A 20,443-nucleotide genomic window follows, 5' to 3' on the forward strand; every position below is an offset into this window, starting at 1 on the left:
CAGTCACGAATGAGGGTTGTGGTAGTTCCAGAATCTAAGATGGTGTTGAAACCGGAAGTCACAAGATGGGATAAGGTGGCTGCATCGGGGACTTCAGCAATCGAGGCGCAAGAGAGATCTGCTAAATAATTGCCAGCTGCAGCTTCAGATGCGGCAAAAGCAGCAATGGCAGTGGGTGGGGGAGGAGGTCAAGTCTGCACTATAGGTGTAAGTGCAGAAGGAGGTGTTATGGCAGCAGCCATTTGCTCCTTCCTCTTGGCTTTCATCCATGGCGCCTGTCCTTCCATTCCTCCGCCCTTCCCATAACAGTGGGCATGATCATGATCTCCTTTGTTGCAACCCGCTGTGGTGCAGAATATTCCCTCAGGATTGTGATGGTGCTTGCGTAAGCCTGTGATGGGATTAATGTTCCCCGCATGACCAGAAGCCGACGTTGATGAAGTGACAGCATTGGCATACTCCGAACCTAGGGAACCGGTAAGTGCACACTCATCCAGAACGCGAGCGGCTTCCACCGAGATCCGCATGATGCAGATATTGAAACCACTGGATGATGAAGGTGTGGTTGTCGTGGTGGTGGAAGCCATGGCAGTAGTGGAAGTTGTACCGGTTGTGGTAGTAGTAGAGGTCATAGAGGTCATGGGGAGAGTGATGGTCAAGAGAGCTTTAAATTGAGGCCAAGATCCCATGCGTGGAAGGCTGCGTAAGAGTTGAAATACGGCCTCTGTGTCGGTGTAAACGGCTCCCATATGAAGTAGTCGCTCCCTGAGTACAGAATGTTGACCGACGTAGTTGGAGGCATCTGCTGCATTCTTCATTTGAAGAGCATACAGGCTCTGACGTACCATGTGTTGTGATCCCATGTCCATCCGCCCGAAGTGGTCTTCCAGAATTTTCCACGCATCACGAGTGGAGACTCTATGACTTGTGGAGATGAGTTGTTGGACTGAAGGTGAAAGGCGTCGGGTAATGATAGATTTTGCTTTGAGATCGTCTATAAGCCATTCTCTGATGGCTTTAGTCTCATCAGCAGTCGGGGCCACTTCCCAACACGTCATCAGGATCCACGGTATCAGTCACATGGCACCACTGGTCTTCGATACCAAGTGCATAAGTGACTTCCTGTTTCCAGGCAAAATATGTGTCGGGGCCTGAGAGTTCCGGAATATGATCTAACTTCCCCATGTCAAAGGAAGGTAGTAAAGGAGATAGACAAAGAGTTGTTTGATACTAGGCGCGTGGTGGTTGTAGCTTGAATGTGATTTCATTTAGTAGAAATCAGGGCTCATAACCTGTTGAAGCTAACAAATGAAGACACTCAGTGTTTGGGATAAACGACTAATATTGTTATTACCTAACAAACGAAGACGCTAGAAGTTCTACAGTAAGAGACGGCGAGATAACTAGAAAGTAAGGAAACATACCTCAGTGTTTGGGATAAACGACTGAGGTACGAACAATGAGAAGAAACGTTTAAATACTAATACACGTGACGAGACAGAAAAGGAAAGTACTATGAGACGATGACGTTCCATGATGCTATGCGATGCGATGACGTTCTGGATTCAATAGAAGCTTGACGCAGTGAGACAACATTTGACACTGCATCTGAAAACCAACATAGATGAACGAATTAGAGGTAATGCAACAATATAGGATTGACGTGCAAGATGCATACTAGTAGTATGAACACAGAGGACAAGCACTGTAAATTTGGTGAGAGGTGAATACAGCACTATAGAGCCTGTACGCAGGCAGACACTCATATGTTGATCATTAACGATGATTCAAAGTGTTTGGAATGCGATATGAAGTTGTGTAAACATGATCTGTACATAGGAATTTGTTACAGTGCCGCGTCAATTTCACCTGGCCCTGCGGCTTGCACCGCTGTGATAGAGTTGTTGTTTACAGACAAATCGGTCAGATTGAACCCATGGTGCATGTGAATCATGATCCTGCGCTTCACCATGGCATTCGTCTGCTCTATACAACGTCAACCTTCTGTGACGATGCGAACTATGTGTCGTTTCCTGCCTTGTCGAGTCGGCTCTCGTCAATCAATATCCCTTAGCTAGACCATAATAGAAGTAAGAAAATCGTTTCTTCTAATCGTATCGGATATGATGCTTTAATATATCCAACCATCGTCATCGACAGAAAGGATCTTCAAACCTACCGCAGTTGAAAGCAAGTATCGATGACCATCTCATAGTCCATCGTCTCGTAGCGCCTCTAACGCTCTCAGTACCCCACGCGCTACATCTTCGCTCTTCTTCTCCAGCGCTTTACCCCTTCCCTTTCCCCCACCTTGTCCTCGTCCCCCGCTACGCCCTCGCTCCACATCTGGACTCATATCCACATCCACAATATCACCCTCGTCACTAAGTTCTTCCTCGAGCTCGTCATACAGAGCCAAAAAGTCTCGCACATCTTTGATGAGCGTCTCGATGAAGATATCACCAAATACCAGTGATCGGTTGGTAGATAGTACTCGGATTTCATGCGGAGCTGTGGGTGTGCAGAGGAGACCGAGAAGAACAGCGGTGTACCCTGCCAGGAAAGTGAGTTCGGGAGATTGAGGCATGCTGGACGTGTTCAATGTGGGTAGGGAGGAAGCAGTTTTACGTCTAGAGGAGGTGGAGTGGCAGGTAGGGCTCGCAGAGGGAGAATCTTGCTGACGTGCAGATGGCGGCTTCCGACCGGCACCCATGGTCAATTTACGTTCGTGGCCAGACACGATTTTTTGTGTCCGCGATGAAGAATCAGTTGATACAAATACAGAACTGCCAAATGTCTGATACACAGACACCAAACACGAGAGCAGCGGTACCTGTGAAGACGGAGGGCATGAACAGATATGCGAGCAGCTGCGGGTGGCAGAGCAGGCGCGATTGAGAGCTATGCGAGGAAAAGCGTCGTCGACAAAAAAATTGAAAGCAGGAGAAAGAAATACTAACGAATACGTCCCATCCCCTCACTCATCCCTCCACCTTCGATGCCCCCAGATGCCCAGTTCAAAAGCAACCCAAGCGCCAGGCAAAGCAAGTCGAAAGACTCAACACGTGTCAGGGTATATGGCGGGACTGATATGGCCTTGCTTTTCCCTTTACCTGTGTCATTTCCTTCGCTCGGTGTGCTGGTACCTTTATTTGGCGTATCGTTTCTATGCAACATACCCTGCCTGCCAAGTTTACTTGGCGCATTGATTGTAACTGAAGGTTTATGTGCAAGTTTGGACGGTGAAGAAACAGGAAGCGGTGTCCGTTTTTGAGGGGAACGTGTAGATTCACGCCGGGAGCCGGGTAAAGGTGGGGAAGAGGTATCTATACCCTCCAGCTCCTCCGGTTTTATCGCATGTTGTTCATTCCCCTGCGTCGTCTCGTCATCCCGTTCACCCTTGACCCCATCAACGTCAAGATTCCTGACCCATCCAGCTTGTGCACGTAACACCACACGGGTAATCAGGGATAGGGCTGTGTCGCTTGGTGTCCAGGGATCATGATGAATATCTGAATATGTCGGGGACGTGCGAGAGTATGGAGACGAAGGACGAGAGCAAGGGGATGTGGAAGACGGGAGAAGCGTAAGGATACGGAAGGTCGAGAATAAGGTTTTGCGTGCTGTTGAAAGGAGCATGAGTTTCTCATTCATCCCTGTTGATATTCGTTAGGGAGGGTGGGCAAGTATCTGGGCAATATTTGGGATAATGGTTTGGAGAAGGGTTCGGCAGGGAGGCAGTGAATGGAGGAAGAGTACCAAAAACGTACCAAGCTCACCCTGACTTTCCTCCGCATCCTCTTCCTTGCTCACTGTATTCAAATCCCGTACACAATCTCGTACAAGAATTTCAGTGGCCACGCATAGCTCTACGAGTTCGTCTGTAAGTACCGGGTCCGCCAGCGCACGGTAAATTTCTGATTGTTCTCTAATCCTACGTGAACCATCACTTGCGACGCCAGAGCGTGATGGAACGTGGCCCATCCACTCTTTCAAGAGGTAGGTGTCTACGAGGCGGAGACAGGCGTGGATGTGAGCGAGGGAGGGAGTGGCGATCTCTATCGGGCGATCTGAGGGTTTATGTGTTTCTTTTCCTTTTCCATTTCTTTTTGTATTCCCATTTTCCCCCAGTCCTATATCCGAGCATGTATAACTGGGAAACAGCTCCAGGCCCCTCTCCCAAGCACTGACGCGTGGAGGTACAAGCAAAAGCTCTGCACGGAGGGAGTTGAGGATTGATGGGAGGGTCTGCAATGCAGGCGGAAGGAGGGAAGCCGGCAAGGATGATAGTGTAGTGCTGAGCAGGGTACGGGTGGAGAGCTATGATGCCCATGCGAATCCAAAAGAACGATCAAACGTTCGTAGCAATAGAGGCACAACGTGGGTCGAGTATAAATGAAATGAACGAGGGAATCAAAATGAGCGACAGCATGACGCACCCCATGTGTTTCCTTCATCACTCCTGATTTCGCGATCACATCTGCAAGGGCTTTGAGCTGCCGCGCAGTCAACATGACGTAAATGTCAATTCGATGTCATAAAATCCAAGAAAATGAACAAGGCCAATTATTACATCATTCTTGACAGCCGTCACGAAACTTACTCACCGGCGCGACGTCTGTCCTGATGATGCCCGATGCTCTCAGCCCCATTGCATCTACCCCCGACAGGGCGAGTGCAAGGATGTCTTTCTTCAGACCTGAATGGGTCGTCAGCGGTTACGTTGATGAATGTCAATAAATTCTGTTGGAGAAGTTATTTTACATAACATACCCTGATTGAGCCCATCACCCTTGATGTCGGAGGTGGGAGTGAGGGAGCGCAGGATATCGAGGAGAGTGGGGACGAGTTCAGGTTTATGAGCAAGTTCGGAAAGGGTTTGGAGATCGCGGGTCGAAAGGAACGCAAAGAAGGAAAGGGTAGCATCAAGAATCTACGGAATGTTGAGTTCATGTTTTGTGGCAAAAGGGTCAATAGGCTTGAAATAAAATATATGAACACACTTTGTCTGGACCGTCTCCGCGGGCTTTGAGGAACACATCCCAAGTGCGAGCATAAAAATCAGATGTTTTCGCACGGCGGTTGAATTCGGGGTCACATAGTTTAGTGACGATTTCCAAGACACTGATCATGGTGGAAATAAGCTCCAACGAGTTTATTACTGAAGCGCATCAGCACGCACCTGGCCCTGCGGAGTGCAATAGCACAACCACTCTCTATGCTTTCAAATAGATACCCTACCTCGTCAAGAAATCGTCTGCTTTCGCCCTTGCTCCGCAACTCCGTGATGCTCTTGAGATCATTCATCATCCCATTCGCTAGCACCCGCGAACCCACGGTAGAGATCCTCTTCAGTGTCCCAGTATCATTTTCGAAAGGACGTGGATCATCCTCGGAGTTGTCGACGCCCCACCGAGACCGCAAGTCAGCATAAGATTCACGCGTGTCATCTGGCTCTGCGAGATCAGCTGCCGGAAGCGCAATACGGTACGAACGTGATGCCCCAGCATACGTCCGTGTGTGCTTTGTCAGAAGTGGTTTATTCTGTGTTGGGGAAGGTGAACGCGAGGAGGCTATCTTCGGTGGAGAAGAATGGACAGGAAGTGTGTTAGACGATGCTAGGGGATGAAATATTAACATCACTAAACTCAGTAGGTGACCAAGACACACGGGTTAATGAGCAGACAGTATTATGGTCAACGGACGACTCCGTGCGCGAGCGTGACAGCATACGTTTCACCACTCCGAGCGACTTTCCAGGTGAGTTCGGCGTCCGATGCGGAGAAGCGGAGAACAACGTGCTCAGATCCCGAGCTGGCTTAGTCGGCGTACGAATTTTTGACGGCGTGCTCGAAATTGAGCCCACATCAGGCATCGTCGTACTTCTTCGGATAGGACTAGTTACTTTTGGTGGTGATAAATACGCACTAGACGGCGGCTGCACGATCTCGACCTCGATTCTGGGTCGTTTCCGCGGTGGTGAAAGCACAGCCTCTACATGTGGGGAGTTTGGTCGTGCACGGCGTGAGTTCTTACGCCCATATGTCCTTTGCATCGTTGCTGTGATCGTCGGTAGAATATGGATATGGTTGTGGACCGTGGTAGACAGCGAGCTGTTGTCGGAATCCGGCCGGGTGCATCGGCGCGCATAATGCACGTGCACGTGACCCTCTCAAACCTTGATCTTTCTCCAAGACCACCTCAACCGCGATGGAAAGCCTTCAAGCACGCATCGACTCTTTCCTTAAATCCAAGCGCGTGAAACGGAGTTCAAAACCGAACTCTACTTCCGCAACCGTGAAATGGCCTCATCCTTCATCTTTCAACGCCAACCCACACACCCTTGCCGAAGCAGGTTTCTACTGGGTACCAAGTTGGGAGGACAGGGATAGTGTCGCTTGCTTTCTGTGTCACAAAGAGCTGAGCGACTGGGATGAGGATGACAACCCTTTCCTGATTCATTGGCAGAAGTGTGGCAATACTTGTGCATGGGCAATAGTCCGGTGCGGACTCAGTGAGGATATTGCAGAGGACGGAAGGTGCGTTCACGCATCTTCTCAGCATAAGACATGCTTATGAGAGCATAAGCTTTGTATTCTTGAACAAGAAACGCCTTCCGACGAGCAAGGCGATGGAGAAGGCACGTCTTCAAACATTCGGCGAAGACTTGTGGCCTCATGACGGGCAAGATGACCACGGCGCTAGCTCAAAGAAGGTGTGTCCCCACGCTCATTTACGCCGTACTCAAATACCATTCGTCATCTTTAGATGGCTCAGGGAGGGTTCGTGTATACCCCCCAAACAAAGGGTGATGATACCGTGACATGCTTGTATTGCAACCTCTCACTGGGTGGCTGGGATGCTGATGATGATCCAATGTGGGTGAATGAAGTTCTCCCCTTGAGACGCAAGGTGACCCATTTACGACAGAGGGGAACATAAGAAGCGCGATACCAAATCCGGCACGCGATGCCCGTTTTTCAACGCATCGGGTAGCAAACCCCGTACAGTTTCACGAGCACGGGCAAAGAAAGGGGCGGTTGATGTTCCACCCGATCCAAAACCTGAGCAGTCAGACTCAGGTGATGAACTCGCGAAGGCAGAGATCATCGAGGAGGTGCAAGCACCTAAGACAAGACGAAAGGGACGCGTTGTCTCTACATCTAAGCCACCTGCCAGGACTAAATCGACTAACAAGAAGGCGCCGGTGAGATCGTCCAAGTCAGCATTGGCAAACCCACCCGAGGCTGAGGTGGTAGCCTCAGAATCTGAGACGGACCCTATCATATCGGAAACAGAAAGTATTCCATCGGAAGCAAAGGTCGACACGCCTGCGAGAGCGGACGATACTCCCGTACAACTAGTACGTATTCAGGACGACCTTCATAGCGAACAATACCCGAGCAACGTAGAGGCGGGCGACCTTAGAAACACCCCTCGTCCTCCCCCACGGCCCGAGACCCCTCATGATGATGACGCATCTATGGTTGTCGATGAGACGCCACAACCATCCGACCCACCCCTTTCCAGCCCACCCCACCCTCCGACATCACTTCCGCCTTCTCAATCGCCAGAACTCGCGGCCATTCCTTCTCTCAGACCAGAAACGCTCACTCCTGAAGAGCGATGTCTTACTGTCGAGCAATGGATAAGACGGGAGATCGAAAATAGCTATGATCAACTCATGCAGGACGGGAAGAAGCAAATATCATTATTCGCAGAGAGGGCAAGAGAAGTCCGGCAGGTGATTGAAGCACTATGATTGAGTTGTGTTATCACGTCCGTAGGATAGCTTTCTGGGTTGCCCATTATTTATTGAAGTATATTTACTCTCAAGTCCGCAGTGAAGACCTGAACGCCGCGCCAAAGCATCCAATGATGCCTCACAGAAGTCATGACGACGTCGAAGAGCGTGGTAACTTGTCCTAATGCAATGAATCCTGGAGCACCCGACCTAATATAAAGCTCTAGCTAGAGCCCCTGTTTCGTACGTGTCCCTGGAAGGGCGATCTTGAACGTTTGAACTCTTGCCTAATTTAGAATCTTAGATCTGTCATTGAGGACTAGGCCTAGGGGCTCGACCAAAAATCAAAAGGCCAAGTTGACAAACAGGCGGACAGCTGGATTTGACTGGACTATTTACATTTACTTTTATTTCAGACGCTCTGACGAATCAACTAGAAACAAAGAGCGTGCGTGCATTGACATATTGCTAATAGGGAATTTCTGAAGCCCGAGTAAAACTATGACAAACTGATAGCGACCGCCTCCAAAGCTAGCGCTCATCCCTCTATCACAAGCGCGCTTCCTCGCCTTCAAAGCTCAGAGGAAGAGATTGATGGGCGTGCAGCCGATGTTGATGAGGCCGTTCTACAGAACGTTAAGAGGTATGATATAGACGAGGAAGGCTGAATACGTACGTATGACTCGTTACTGCAGCAGACGGGCTGCTGGAGACAGTTTGCACCGTCACCAGTACCAACCACGCTGATTGGGCTGCAGTCGAGACCGACCTCGCCGAGGATATCAGCGAAGATGGGGATACCCCCAGACATCGTCAGGTTCTTGTTGTACTCGTCGACCTAGTGTTGATATTTAGATGGATTACAGAGACGGTGCGCCATATATATGAAACTCACTGGCTGAGTCGACTGACAACACTGAATGTTGCCGGTGTTACACTGGCCGCTGTCGCGTAGGGCGAGAGGCGTGGCGATAGCCAAGACAGCAAGGGACGCGATGGACAGGATACGAACAAACATTTTTGTAAGACTAAAGTTTGGTTTTTGGATTCTTTCGAAAGAGCGTTGAAGTTGGTTGATCAAGGAGCTGGGGGCGACTTGAACTGAAGAATAATCGAGTAAACTCGCCAGACTTTATACCTGCGGAGAGCCCTTGTGACTTCGGGAACTCATCGCAGTCACCGAGCCCCGCCGTGTCGGCATCATATAGTTGCACTCAATGCCGATGGTGTATATTCATAGGCGCGTCTTCTATCTTGCGGTTGGAATCCTGGTGAATCATTTCTCATTGGTCGGCCATCACGTGATACCGACGGCGAGACTTCTTTTTCCGACTCCATCAAACAGTTTTGAAATTCCCCGAGCTCTCCGCTCTCCGCTTATGAAAGAAACCCGAGAGGGTCGATACATGCCGTTATTCCCACCCAGTGCTGTGGAAAGAAATTCTAGTACCATGCTTGTGAATGACTAATACCATTTTTTTTTTGCAATAGGTTCAACCAAGGGAGACCAACTGTACTAGGTTTGACTCGGGTCACTCGGCGACTTGAATTCAAACTAAGCGTACTGCCGATTTCCTGCCCGCGACGTCTGGAGCATCTTCTACTTATTGCGATACATGCCATTAGCATATCTTCTTTGATGGTTCTCAACAGGCATCTAGGTTCGGGACAGTTTTGGCATCCCCCTCTCCGCTCCACGGCATTGAAAGAAGCCCGAGGGGCGATCTCCACGACACAAGACTCGAATACCGCGCTTACATACTTACTACGAAGGAACGAAGCAAGTACCGTCTTCCTTCGATCATTCTAGACCATAAGGCCGACCTCGCCGAAGGAGCGGTCAATTTTCAACGTACATATTGGAACAACAAGCATTGGCTCAGGTTGATAGGCTGAGCTCCGCATCGGACCTCCAAGGCGAAATATATTTGCCAAGCAAGATTCTCACATCCGCTGCTATAGGAGGAACCAGGAAGGCTGGCCCACGTACGTGTCAAGATCAGGTAGTCCAAAGGGAATATGTGTGGCACACATTTATGTGCAGTGACTGCGCAGTGCGGGTTGAATTTCCTAACGTGTTAATACTTCAACTTGGGTCCGTTGAGCCTTCTTACCCAATTCTGTACTCTGAACTCTCGAGCAGGACGTACGTTATTATCTGTGCGTACTCCATCTTACCGTTTGTCCTCTCTTTTATATTGACCCCCTGCATGCGTTTGAGGGAGACTGTCAACGACTGGTCTACACCGTAACGTTGACCTGGGACGTTCCAATATTTATCTTTTGCGCATTTCTACTTGCGAGACGTATAGTTGGTGCCTGGCCAGTCTATTATCGATTATGTACCTTTCGCCAACCTTGCGCCACTAGGTTGTTTCAACGTCACTGTTTCCGCATATATTGCGGCACCAACTTCGAACGTTTGGTTCCCAACGTCTACTCAATATTTCAGTGCCTCTTGGTACAGCAGCAAGACTCTGCGATTTGACTGATTAACCGTTTGTGCACGACAGATTTATCGATTACTATAATAATCACTCTGGTTGATTGGGACTTCGTACGTGCCCCATATAAATACCAGGAGGTACACTTTCAACGCGCTGATGAGTCGACTGTCAGTGCCACAGTCGAATATGACGAACTTAATTCCTCCTTCGAAAGTAATTTATCTAAGAGGTGAATTTACCCATTCTCTGGTGAGATTTTGACACCTCGATGCGCTGTCTATATCAAGTTTGGTTTTCAGTCAACCCAGCGACCCGTCCTCACCAAGAAAGAGATGGAGAACGTTGATAGAATGAATCACTTTTACAGATGAGATGCATCACGAACGGCTCCCCTGACGAAGCCAAGAGCGCCTCGCCACGTCAGAAGGAGTCAGACTAACGAAACGACAGGAAATGTCTTTTCAAGCACGTCAACGTGACTACGGCGATGCTGTGAAATATTGAATTCCTTTGGTGGTGTGTGCGTAGATTCGCTTCAGTACTGTTGGTTTGTTCTTTTGAGGTCCCCCATCTAGTAATGCCACGGCTCGGCTACGGCCCGTTCTGGTTTGGTGTTTACCGTTAGGCCAGAATTTCGGCATTCCCATGAGCCAAGCCACTGGTTACTGACTTGCTCCGACTCGTTAGCCATGTGAACCAGTTCCAACTTCTACAAGCCAAAAATATATGAACCGTGGCTCGAACCACTTTAGGCCAGCTTGAGCCAATTCAAGCTGAAATACAAATGCAGTGGTTGTGCCTGCCTCTCAGTGTTAGTCGGATTCCTCATTGTATTTTTCTACTCTTAGGTAGCTAGGCTATTGTATATGATGGATGAAGTCCCTGTTCGAGTTGATGGAAGATTTAGGATGGGAGACATTTTGGGATATGGCTCATATGGTATGTCACTCACATATCACCGGCTACATGTTGATTCAGATTCAACATTTGGACTCCATTTAGCTGTCATGTATTGTGCATGGAACATCATCCTTGATGATGCAGTTGCTGTTAAACTCGAAACTATCATGCACTCATCTTCTGTGCAGCGTGAATACAAGATTTTGAAACACCTTGAAGGTGGTGTTGGTAGGGAATCGACATATTACACTCTGGTTCTTGAGCTCCTTGGGCCCTCACTGCACAATCTCTTTCTTGCCCGCTACGGGAAATTCAGCCTTGAGACTGTTGCAAACCTAGGAGACCAGCTGGTCAGTCTGTGTGGGTGTTTGATGTGTAGGTCACTAACTGCTTTTCCTAGCTCTCACGTCTCAAATATATTCACTCGCATGGTTATGTTCACGGCGATATCAAACCACAGAATGTTGTCATGGGTCTTGGCGATCTCAAGCACACCACATTTATCATTGATTTTGGTGTTGCGAAGGAATTCTGGGATACATCGACCAGTGTCCATATACCCTTTCGCCAAGGTCGACGTCTCACTGGAACTCCTGCATTTGCTTCAATTAATAACCACTTGGGAGTTGAACCAGGTCGTTGTGATGACCTAGAGTCACTCACATACATGTTGATATACTTCTTGCAGGGCTCCCTCCCATGGTTGACCAGTGATGAAGAAAAACTTTCTAGCTCTTCCATACTCGAATGCAAAGTGAACACTACCATTGAAGATCTATGTCGTGGAATTCCTGTTGAGTTTGCCACAATGCTCATTTACATGCTGTAGAAACAACAATACTGTGAGGAGCAAATGAGGCTCCAGACTGTATCTATAAATGTTTGTAAGGTCGCGCTTTGCCTAGTCTGTGTTACCTGAGGAGACAAGTGTGTTCAACCCTAAAGGGGAAGCAAGTGCAGCAAAGATCTAGAGGTACGCGCTGAAGCGAAGCGCGAGAAAGCGCAGGTGCGCGCAAGGCACGAAGGCGCAGGAAAGCGCGCGCGCGTGCGGAAACAATAGAGAGGTTAGACTTAAGTGATAATATGATGCAAGATAAGAGAAAAGAGATGTGAAGTATAGACAAAATGGATTTCTACTATGTTCTTCTAGGCAGATAGTGGGTGGAAAGTAAAGTAAAGTGGAAGTTCAGTAAGGTAAAAAGTAGGTTGGAAAGTTAGTTGAAAAGTAAGTAATAGTATGTACTGTTGGCACTTATATAGCGCGCCTAAGCGCTGTAATGCGGAGCCGAAGCGCTACCGAGTAGGTATGTAAAGATATATATGAGTGAGAATTCATGATAAAAATAAAGGTGGAACAATATGCAATGAGAGAAATAGAAATATACACACTAGAGGGCTTGGTGGACAGTGGATGGGTGCTTCTGGATGGCTGGCGCTATAGGGCGCTCAAGTGCGGGAACGCGCGCGCGTGTATATACATCGCGAAGCACGGGAATGGTGCGCGCATGGCACGCGTTGCGCGGGAAAGCTGCGCCTCATATAGAGATAGCTGCGGGTAGCGCACTGAGTGACACTACAAGTTCGTGCTATGTACTCCCTAGTGAAAACTGTCATATCAGACCATGAGACACACGAGTCTCTACAACGCGCTCTCTCGCGTTCTCAGAGGATCCTGACTACAACCACCTTAGTTCATTGCTTTCTGCACTTTGTTCTAAATTACCTGCACCAGCCACATGCATGCTGGACTTGGACCAGCCTGATGCACATATCACACATTCCGCACTATCCTCCAATGAACCCCGGGTAATTGAGGCAGTACCTCCATGCCCACCGCTTTGCAGATCAAGTTGTGTGTGAGTAGTCCACTCATACTCCCAAATATAAATTAATTTGATCGCCAGTTTGCGCCCACACAATGGCTCCCTGTTGCATGCAACCACATTAACTCCATGCTGGAAAAAAAGTAGAATCACCTAGATCCAACCTCAAGCTTCAACCTCCAGGACTTTTGATTGTTAAATATAACACTGTTGAATACCTGTACAGAGTATAGCATTACTTATTATTTGTACATACTGCACATACTGTAGCACTACTGCTGCGACTGCTGCAATATTTGCCATAGCATCAAACTTAACCAATGTATGCTATTATGTTGCCCACCATGCCCACTGATGTAGATGCAGCAGGGTGGCTGGCGGCAGCAGTGGCTGATGGCATAGACAGTGGCTGATGGGATGATGTAAGAACAGACAGCTCAGAACTTGCTGACCAAACACCTCCAGACATGTCCCCCACACTGTGCCCAGACGTGTCTTTGAGGCTGAGTTTGGCACAGAGTCTGCGCAGACTTAACACAGATCGAATTCTAAGTTAGCCGAGGCACGAGGCCAACATAGAATATAGTCTACGTGTGAGAAAACATTGTGGCGCAGCAACCTTCTTCTCAAACCACATCAGCTTCTCAATGTTGTGGACAATCTCCAGTCCTAACTCTATCGTTTTCTGCTCATACTCTTTCAAAATGGCCCCATTATTAGACAACCCAAATGATGCAATAGTGCCAGATTTTAGAACAGTGGATCACACAACAGCCAGGGCTTGGCTCATTGCTAACAGTATCGGTGACGATGTCCAAGTGTCACGAGTTCCAAATACAAACCATTATTCGTTCCTTAATTCTAAGTCTTTTAAGCGCCCAGTCACAGCGCCTGTTCCTAAGAAAGTGTTTACTGTTGAAGAAGTTCCTATTATTGCGTCTATTGTAGAATTACCAGAGTCACGTGATCTATCGGACAATGCCGAAGATGTTGACGTCATGCCTCGCGACACTCTTGGAATGTTCCAGAGTCTTACTGCGGCTGTGGCACATGTTATGACATCATAGTTATATATAGAATCGTACAATACCTTTAATTATTCTGATTGGTTAGTTAGTTCATACTCAGTTTCAATATGTGTATATAGGTAGCTCGTCGTAGTCAGTAGTTCTTTAGTTCAAACCTCTTGTATCTCCAAGTGAGCAATCCAAGACGTACCTGCTGCCTTATCCTCTTTGTGATTATCTTGTTGTTTGAGTCCTAGTCTCTGCCCTGCGTTAATTCGTTTAAGGGGTTGTGACACCAAGCTGCAAAACTTCTAGCAACCTTATGGACACTAAACAACAATACAGCAAGAGAGCTCTGGGCAGAGCAACTCGAAGAAGCTGCTAGAGATGCTGAAGAAGCTCGACGATTAGCAATCGAAGAAGAATGAGACCGCCAACAAGCCATCGCTGACGAACAAGAAGCAGCTCGCAAAGAGGAACAGAAGAAGAACAAATCCAAGTTCGTTCCTGTCAGCAACTCCAAAGTTCCCTCCATACCAGTTGTTATCCTGTCCCACTATGCTGTGCGGAAGTTGAAAGCAGGAGAGTACTGTGAACTCTACTATTTCACTAACAAAGGTCTGAAAGACGCCAAGAAGAGTTTACTCTCCACCAAATCACCAGGTTTAACACTAACAACAAATGTTGATGGACAACAAATGTGGATTAATGCTGATGAAACGCACGACCCCAAAGCTGTCATCACCAAAGACGAGAATCTGTCCTGGGAGCATTTCAACGAAGCTGCCCTGCGTATGATCACAGCCATAAAGCAACATGAATGGCCGGAAGATAGAATCAACATGCACATCCAATTCTGGACCGCTCTCCAGAACCATCGTTGGAGACACACTTTCGACACCTTAAAGCAATGCACACTACTACTATATCAAAGCCAGCAACAGAGACTATGGCACCTTACAGCAGGTGGCCCCTTCGGTTGGAGTATAGTGTAACTTAACCAGGATCTAATCATGGAGGCTAGAGAAGAGATTTTCAATGAAGATCATGACTTAGCACTCACTGCGCTCAGACAGGTACATTCATTGTGAATTCTACTTGCAAAATTGACTGGAACCTTCCCTTTCATTTCCTCTTTACATGAATCACATGCATTGCGCGTGTCTTTCGTATTCTCAATCATATCGACATCACGCTCAATCAACAAAACACTCATTTCCCTTGACCATCACACGTCGACCGGCTCCAATTGCCACAAAACCATCACTTGGACATCATGCTCCTTTCTACCACCTCCATTGACATTGTGTCACCATCATCATGCACCAACACCACCACCATTGACATCGTTGAAGGTACAACAATTCAGATGGTGAGTCTGAACAATATGTTGGGTCTTGCAGAACCTAGCTGCTATTCGACCCTAAAGGGTTTCTGGACCAGGCTCAAGGCTCAGAGGAGAGGAAATATCATAGAAAACTACTGAGCACTCAGACTCATACTGGTAACTGGTGAAAAGATTGCTTGATTATGTAAGCTACAAAGTGCCAACATAAGGTAAGGTAAAAACAGTCTCTACAAGCCCAACCAGAAATGAATCCCTACATCGTGTCACCAAAACCTCCCACTTACATGCACACCAGGCTGCTGCTGCTAATAATACCTATACCAGTCGCAACATGCAGGCACCTACTGCCTGTCCAAGCAATGTCCAGAAAAGAGCGGCATCTCCAAACACTGAGAGCAACGACTACAAAAAGAAAGCACGCTCCTTTTGAGACCAAGCCGACCCTTCCGGTCCTCTCCCATGCTGCACCATCTGTCTTGGACGTAACTCCCACCGCACAGTGGAATGCAACACCACCAAGACATGGGATAACTCCTTCAACACATTCTCAGAATGTATCCACAAAGCGCTGTGGTCCAAGAATGGGCACCAGCTATGTACCTCATAGCAACGAGAGAAAGGCTGCACCAGTAACCAGCACAGTAACAGGCATCTATGCTCAGGATGTGGTGCATCAGACCATGGAGCCCAACACTGCCCTCAAGCACAGAAGAATTAATCCTCTCACCCCCTACATCACAGACATTTGGGAACGTGAGTTACGTGACGCTGATGTGTTGGATTGATTCACAAAAGTTCTGGAAGGCTTCAGATCAGGATTTAAATTATTGCAATTTTCAATAATAATGACATTCTTTGAACGTACAAAAATAATTTGGTAAGGTCACTGTCTATCATGTGCTATGGCATACAGCCACGACTTCTACTTGTGACCTCTCGTCTTATCAACCATCATGGGCAACAGACAGATCAGCGACAACCTCAAAGACGCTGCATTGTGCATGGTGAACAAAGGCTATGCAACCCCTGAAATCCTCTCCATCACACAGATCTCAAAGTCAACTATCTACTGCACTCAATGTTGTAAACGAGCCACTGGCAGTGTAGCTAAGATTCAGGCAATTGGCAGGGGCAGGCCTCGGGCTTTCACCCAGCATGACATCCAGTTTCTCATCTGGCTTGCTCGTCACAACCCAACCCTATTCCTTGATGAATACCAAATGAGACTTTGAGATGGCTGGTTTCTACTTGCATCACTATCTACAATTCACTGGTCTTTCGAGTGTGCTGGCATCAATGTCAAGCATATTGAGAAGATTGCAGCTGAATGCAACCCTCTACATCATGCAGACTTCGTTCATCATGTCTCACAGTACTCACCTGCCTCTTTACTCTGTTTGGATGAAGTTTCAAAAGATGATCGTACATCCTCACATTGCTGGGGATGTGCTGTATGAGGTGCACATGCTGAGCAACATCAACCATTTGTTTGTAAACATCGGTTTTTGATGGTGGCAGGACTGGCTCTTGATGAGGGCATTGTCACTGCAAAAGTTGTTGAAGGATCATTCAATCATGAGAGTTTTATTGATTTTTTGTGCAATGATGTGGTTAGTTTTCATACTGCAACTGTGATGTGTCAATAACTTGGACTGGCTAGCTTCCTATCACCACTCCATTTCCAGGGCCACAAAGTGTGTTGATTATGGACAATGCTCGCATTCACCATGCAGAGGAAATTCAGGTGCTTGTTGATGCTTATGGTCAATATGACAACGTTCATGGCATAGAATTCAAGTTGTCCGAGTCTCACTATGTTGTTAGGGTGCTGCATTGAATACTTACCACCATACTCCCCAGATATCAACCCTATTGAGCAAGCATTCTCTGTGATCAAGTCGCATCTTCGTTGCCAAGGGTTAGGCTTCTATGGGCCTAAGGCTCCTTACTATGAGCTATACACAGCGTGTTCTGTCATAACACTAGATATGTCTTGGGGCTTCTTTCGTCACTCAGGTTATCTTGCTTGACTCAGAGCATAGCATTGATACAATACAGTAGCATGACATTACAGATAACAATGTGTCCATGAGCACTCATAGCTGCAAAATACACATGATGAGCAATACAAACTAAGTTTCGAGCATCCACCATTCCTCAGCATCACAAATATCTGCGAGCTCGCCAAGAGATAATCCAGCACCAAGTAAGTTGGCATTCTGAAGGAACTGAAGGCAATGTGGGCCAGTCACATCAATGTTGTCCAACTTCTCGCATAGCCACCACGAAAGCTCAAAGCAATTGCAAAAATCAAGTAGACTCAATTTTGGTCGAAGAGCAGGTTGTTGATGGAGAACAGGCTGTGGGGCATTCTTGATAGCAGGATCAGGTCCATGGTCACTGTTCAGGAGGCCGACGATATCCTTGAAGTCGTTGTTGATGACAATACTTGGTGTGGAGGATTGAGTCTGTGTAACTGCATTGAGATGATGTCGTGAGAGCATTGCAATGTCGGTTGGATCTGTGTATGTAACATCGAAAATCTTTGTGTTTGGTGGATTGTCTAAATTGACACTTGGCTGCCTGTTTGGACCAACCTATCCCATAACAATGCCTATCATCAGTGACATGTGAAGACCATATACTTTGGAACATCACACAGACCATTGCAGCAGCCCACGTGTTGAGATGTAACAGTGTCAGGTTGACATGCTTGGCCTCCGGTGGAGCTGGCCAGCAGATACGAAAGCCACATGCTCGGTCTTCACATGTGTACTGGCAAGTCAAGTTCGCAATTGCTTCGTTTTGCTCCATCTCTTCGTCAGTTGGACCTGTAGCAGCCTTCATGACATGAGTGACAAGAGGATAATTGAAAGATCTAGTACTATCTCACTCTCTTTCCTGCAGGTTCACCTTCAGTGTCCTTGTCCTCTTCGGCTTCTTCACCATCATCATACTAGCATATATTCAGCCTCAGACCGCAGTACATAATACAACTTGAAAGATACTGAAAATACATACCTTCGTCTCGACAATAGTCAATTTGAAGGCTGGTGACCGGTGCTCTTTGACTTCTTCCATGATTGTGGTGAAATCGCTGATGTTTCCAAGAACAATATTCTTGTAGTTTGTGCGAAGGATCATATAGGTGATGGTGAAGTTTGTAGGAGTGAGAAGACCTGATCTATTGCCAATACCATACATCATTTTGTTGGATATATCATACTGTTCAAATGTTGTGTCAAGAAGGTTTCGGAGGGTCGAATCTTCATGGATGAACAAGGCACGATTTATGGGCTGCGATTTAGCATTTTTGTGGCGTTTTTCTCCAGTTGCTGGAGGTGGTAGAAGTGGGGTAAACACCATGGAGACTGCGATGCCCTTGCCATTGTTGTACATGCTCTCACCGGAAGGCTCTACACAAACATAAGGTCAGAAACCTCTACTATGGTCCAGGGGTGGGACATACCATTTTCTGTGTCCAAATCATCATCGTGGACTCTAGTATGGTCATGGGTGTCATTGCCATTATCAGACTTGAGCTGGCTCATAGTGGTAGTTATGCAATGGACATATACATATACTCAGGGATGTCGATGTTAATGTTGATGCGCATGACGCAGATCTGAGTGCTGGTACTCAGCCACAGGGTCTCAGCCACAACAGAGACACATTCGTTTATTTTTATTTTTTTGGAAGTTTCATTGTATTTGTAAATTGCAATAAACTTCCCTTTAATAATGCATATACAAAGCCCACCAAATAAGGACTCAGTTAACGAGTATCACACAGAATTTGATTCCATCATCCAGAAAGAATTTCACAAAGGAAGATACAGTGGCTCAAAAAAGTGTCTCAATGTTTCTGACTTTTCATGTAATTGCTTTATTATGAGCCAGGGTGTGGGAATATGACTATGCTGTAGGGAAGTGTCATAATTCTATACTTCTCAGCCTCATTTATGCTCCCTGTAGCGTGGGAATCTGATGTTATCATGTGCAGATATGGCTATTTGAATTTGGTGACTCATTAAGACACTTTTTTGACTTTCAGTTTGATCAACACAATCTCTATAATTATGATACTTTATGTGACCTCCTGTTGCTCTAATCACTTCTGCCACTCCTCTAGCCATGCTATCTATCAATTTTGAATATTTCTTCTTAGTACTCCTTTCTCACTCTGCTGCAACTCTGTCCTACAGCTGAAATAGTCCCTATGATGAATTTTGATAGGCTGCAAGCAATTTCTTAGATATTTTTCAGTAATATTCAATAGGGCTAATGTATGGGGACTGTGCTAGACATGATAGAACATTGATATTATGGTCTTTGAGCTGCTAGTGACTAACTTGGACATATACTTAGGATCATTATTTTATTGCAACATGGTATCTTCCTCATTAATATATGATTTCTGTATGCTTCTTAGCAGACTCTCATCTAAAATAGAGATGTACCACTCTGTATTAGTTCTTCACTTCACTTCACACAGAGAATATACACTCTATTATATCTCATATAGCTCTATACCTCCATGTTTGTTACTCCACACTTGAGAGTTTACACAATTTTTTTCTTTTAGTGGTTCACCTATCATTTTATGAATGTATTCCCAGCCATCTGACTTCATTATATTTATCTTGGTCTTATCTCATAATATAATTCTCTTCCAGTCCTCTTTCAGTCCAGTACTGGTCTTTAAAGCTGAAGTTTACTTCCTATTTCTATAGGCTAGGGATAGGAGAATCCTCTTCTGATTGATTGTAACTTTAATATTTGTTGCCTTGCAAGTATTGCTGATGGTTTGAGTGGAAACAGTGCTGGAGATGATGAATTGATGAATTAGGTGGCCTGAGTAGCATTAGCAGCCTGCCCAGTTAGAATATGGTAAATGTGAGATCTTCATTCATGTGAAGTAAGATTTCAAGTCAGTCACTAGCAGCTCAAAGACCATAATATCAATGTTCTATCATGTCTAGCACAGTCCCCATACATTAGCCCTATTGAATATTACTGAAAAATATCTAAGAAATTGCTTGCAGCCTATCAAAATTCATCATAGGGACTATTTCAGCTGTAGGACAGAGTTGCAGCAGAGTGAGAAAGGAGTACTAAGAAGAAATATTCAAAATTGATAAATAGCATGGCTAGAGGAGTGGCAGAAGTGATGAG

General features: G+C 46.6%; 7 protein-coding genes across 7 annotated transcripts; 4 read left to right on the forward strand and 3 right to left on the reverse strand.

The window, feature by feature from the left end:
- Positions 1–2,209: 2,209 nt before the first annotated feature.
- On the reverse strand, positions 2,210–6,055 carry F5891DRAFT_1182327 (uncharacterized protein; the record flags this gene model as incomplete). Its single annotated transcript, XM_041366147.1, has 9 exons — positions 2,210–2,901; positions 2,961–3,656; positions 3,771–4,320; positions 4,440–4,496; positions 4,608–4,699; positions 4,774–4,933; positions 5,004–5,124; positions 5,183–5,618; positions 5,671–6,055. 9 exons carry the CDS (start codon positions 6,053–6,055, stop codon positions 2,210–2,212), a joined length of 3,189 nt encoding a protein of 1,062 aa, XP_041231702.1.
- Positions 6,056–6,210: 155 nt separating this feature from the next.
- On the forward strand, positions 6,211–6,942 carry F5891DRAFT_942184 (uncharacterized protein; the record flags this gene model as incomplete). Its single annotated transcript, XM_041374396.1, has 3 exons — positions 6,211–6,539; positions 6,589–6,715; positions 6,769–6,942. The coding sequence occupies 3 exons, from the start codon at positions 6,211–6,213 to the stop codon at positions 6,940–6,942; spliced, it is 630 nt and encodes a 209-aa protein (XP_041231703.1).
- A 1,363-nt stretch (positions 6,943–8,305) lies between these two features.
- On the reverse strand, positions 8,306–8,829 carry F5891DRAFT_1004215 (fungal hydrophobin). Its single transcript, XM_041360341.1, has 3 exons — positions 8,640–8,829; positions 8,421–8,582; positions 8,306–8,370 (listed from the first exon to the last, which is right to left on the reverse strand). Exons 1-3 carry the CDS (start codon positions 8,760–8,762, stop codon positions 8,323–8,325), a joined length of 333 nt encoding a protein of 110 aa, XP_041231704.1. The 5' UTR covers positions 8,763–8,829; the 3' UTR covers positions 8,306–8,322.
- A 2,231-nt stretch (positions 8,830–11,060) lies between these two features.
- Positions 11,061–11,920, forward strand: F5891DRAFT_942293 (kinase-like domain-containing protein; the record flags this gene model as incomplete). Its single annotated transcript, XM_041374405.1, has 3 exons — positions 11,061–11,130; positions 11,194–11,441; positions 11,492–11,920. The coding sequence occupies 3 exons, from the start codon at positions 11,061–11,063 to the stop codon at positions 11,918–11,920; spliced, it is 747 nt and encodes a 248-aa protein (XP_041231705.1).
- A 2,465-nt stretch (positions 11,921–14,385) lies between these two features.
- F5891DRAFT_919798 (uncharacterized protein) lies at positions 14,386–14,877 on the forward strand (the record flags this gene model as incomplete). The annotated part of the gene is made up of 1 exon (XM_041373764.1): positions 14,386–14,877. A coding segment is annotated over one exon (492 nt), but the record flags the coding sequence as incomplete, so codon positions are not given.
- A 1,345-nt stretch (positions 14,878–16,222) lies between these two features.
- Positions 16,223–16,501, forward strand: F5891DRAFT_942093 (uncharacterized protein; the record flags this gene model as incomplete). Its single annotated transcript, XM_041374390.1, has 1 exon — positions 16,223–16,501. The coding sequence occupies one exon, from the start codon at positions 16,223–16,225 to the stop codon at positions 16,499–16,501; it is 279 nt and encodes a 92-aa protein (XP_041231707.1).
- Positions 16,502–17,401: 900 nt separating this feature from the next.
- F5891DRAFT_975581 (uncharacterized protein) lies at positions 17,402–18,820 on the reverse strand (the record flags this gene model as incomplete). The annotated part of the gene is made up of 5 exons (XM_041376537.1): positions 17,402–17,866; positions 17,934–18,100; positions 18,183–18,225; positions 18,291–18,685; positions 18,739–18,820. 5 exons carry the CDS (start codon positions 18,818–18,820, stop codon positions 17,402–17,404), a joined length of 1,152 nt encoding a protein of 383 aa, XP_041231708.1.
- Between the last annotated feature and the right edge of the window lie 1,623 nt (positions 18,821–20,443).

Source organism: Suillus fuscotomentosus (genome assembly GCF_016647785.1).
Source record: "Suillus fuscotomentosus strain FC203 chromosome Unknown F5891scaffold_5, whole genome shotgun sequence".
In the NCBI taxonomy this organism is placed as follows: domain Eukaryota; kingdom Fungi; phylum Basidiomycota; class Agaricomycetes; order Boletales; family Suillaceae; genus Suillus; species Suillus fuscotomentosus.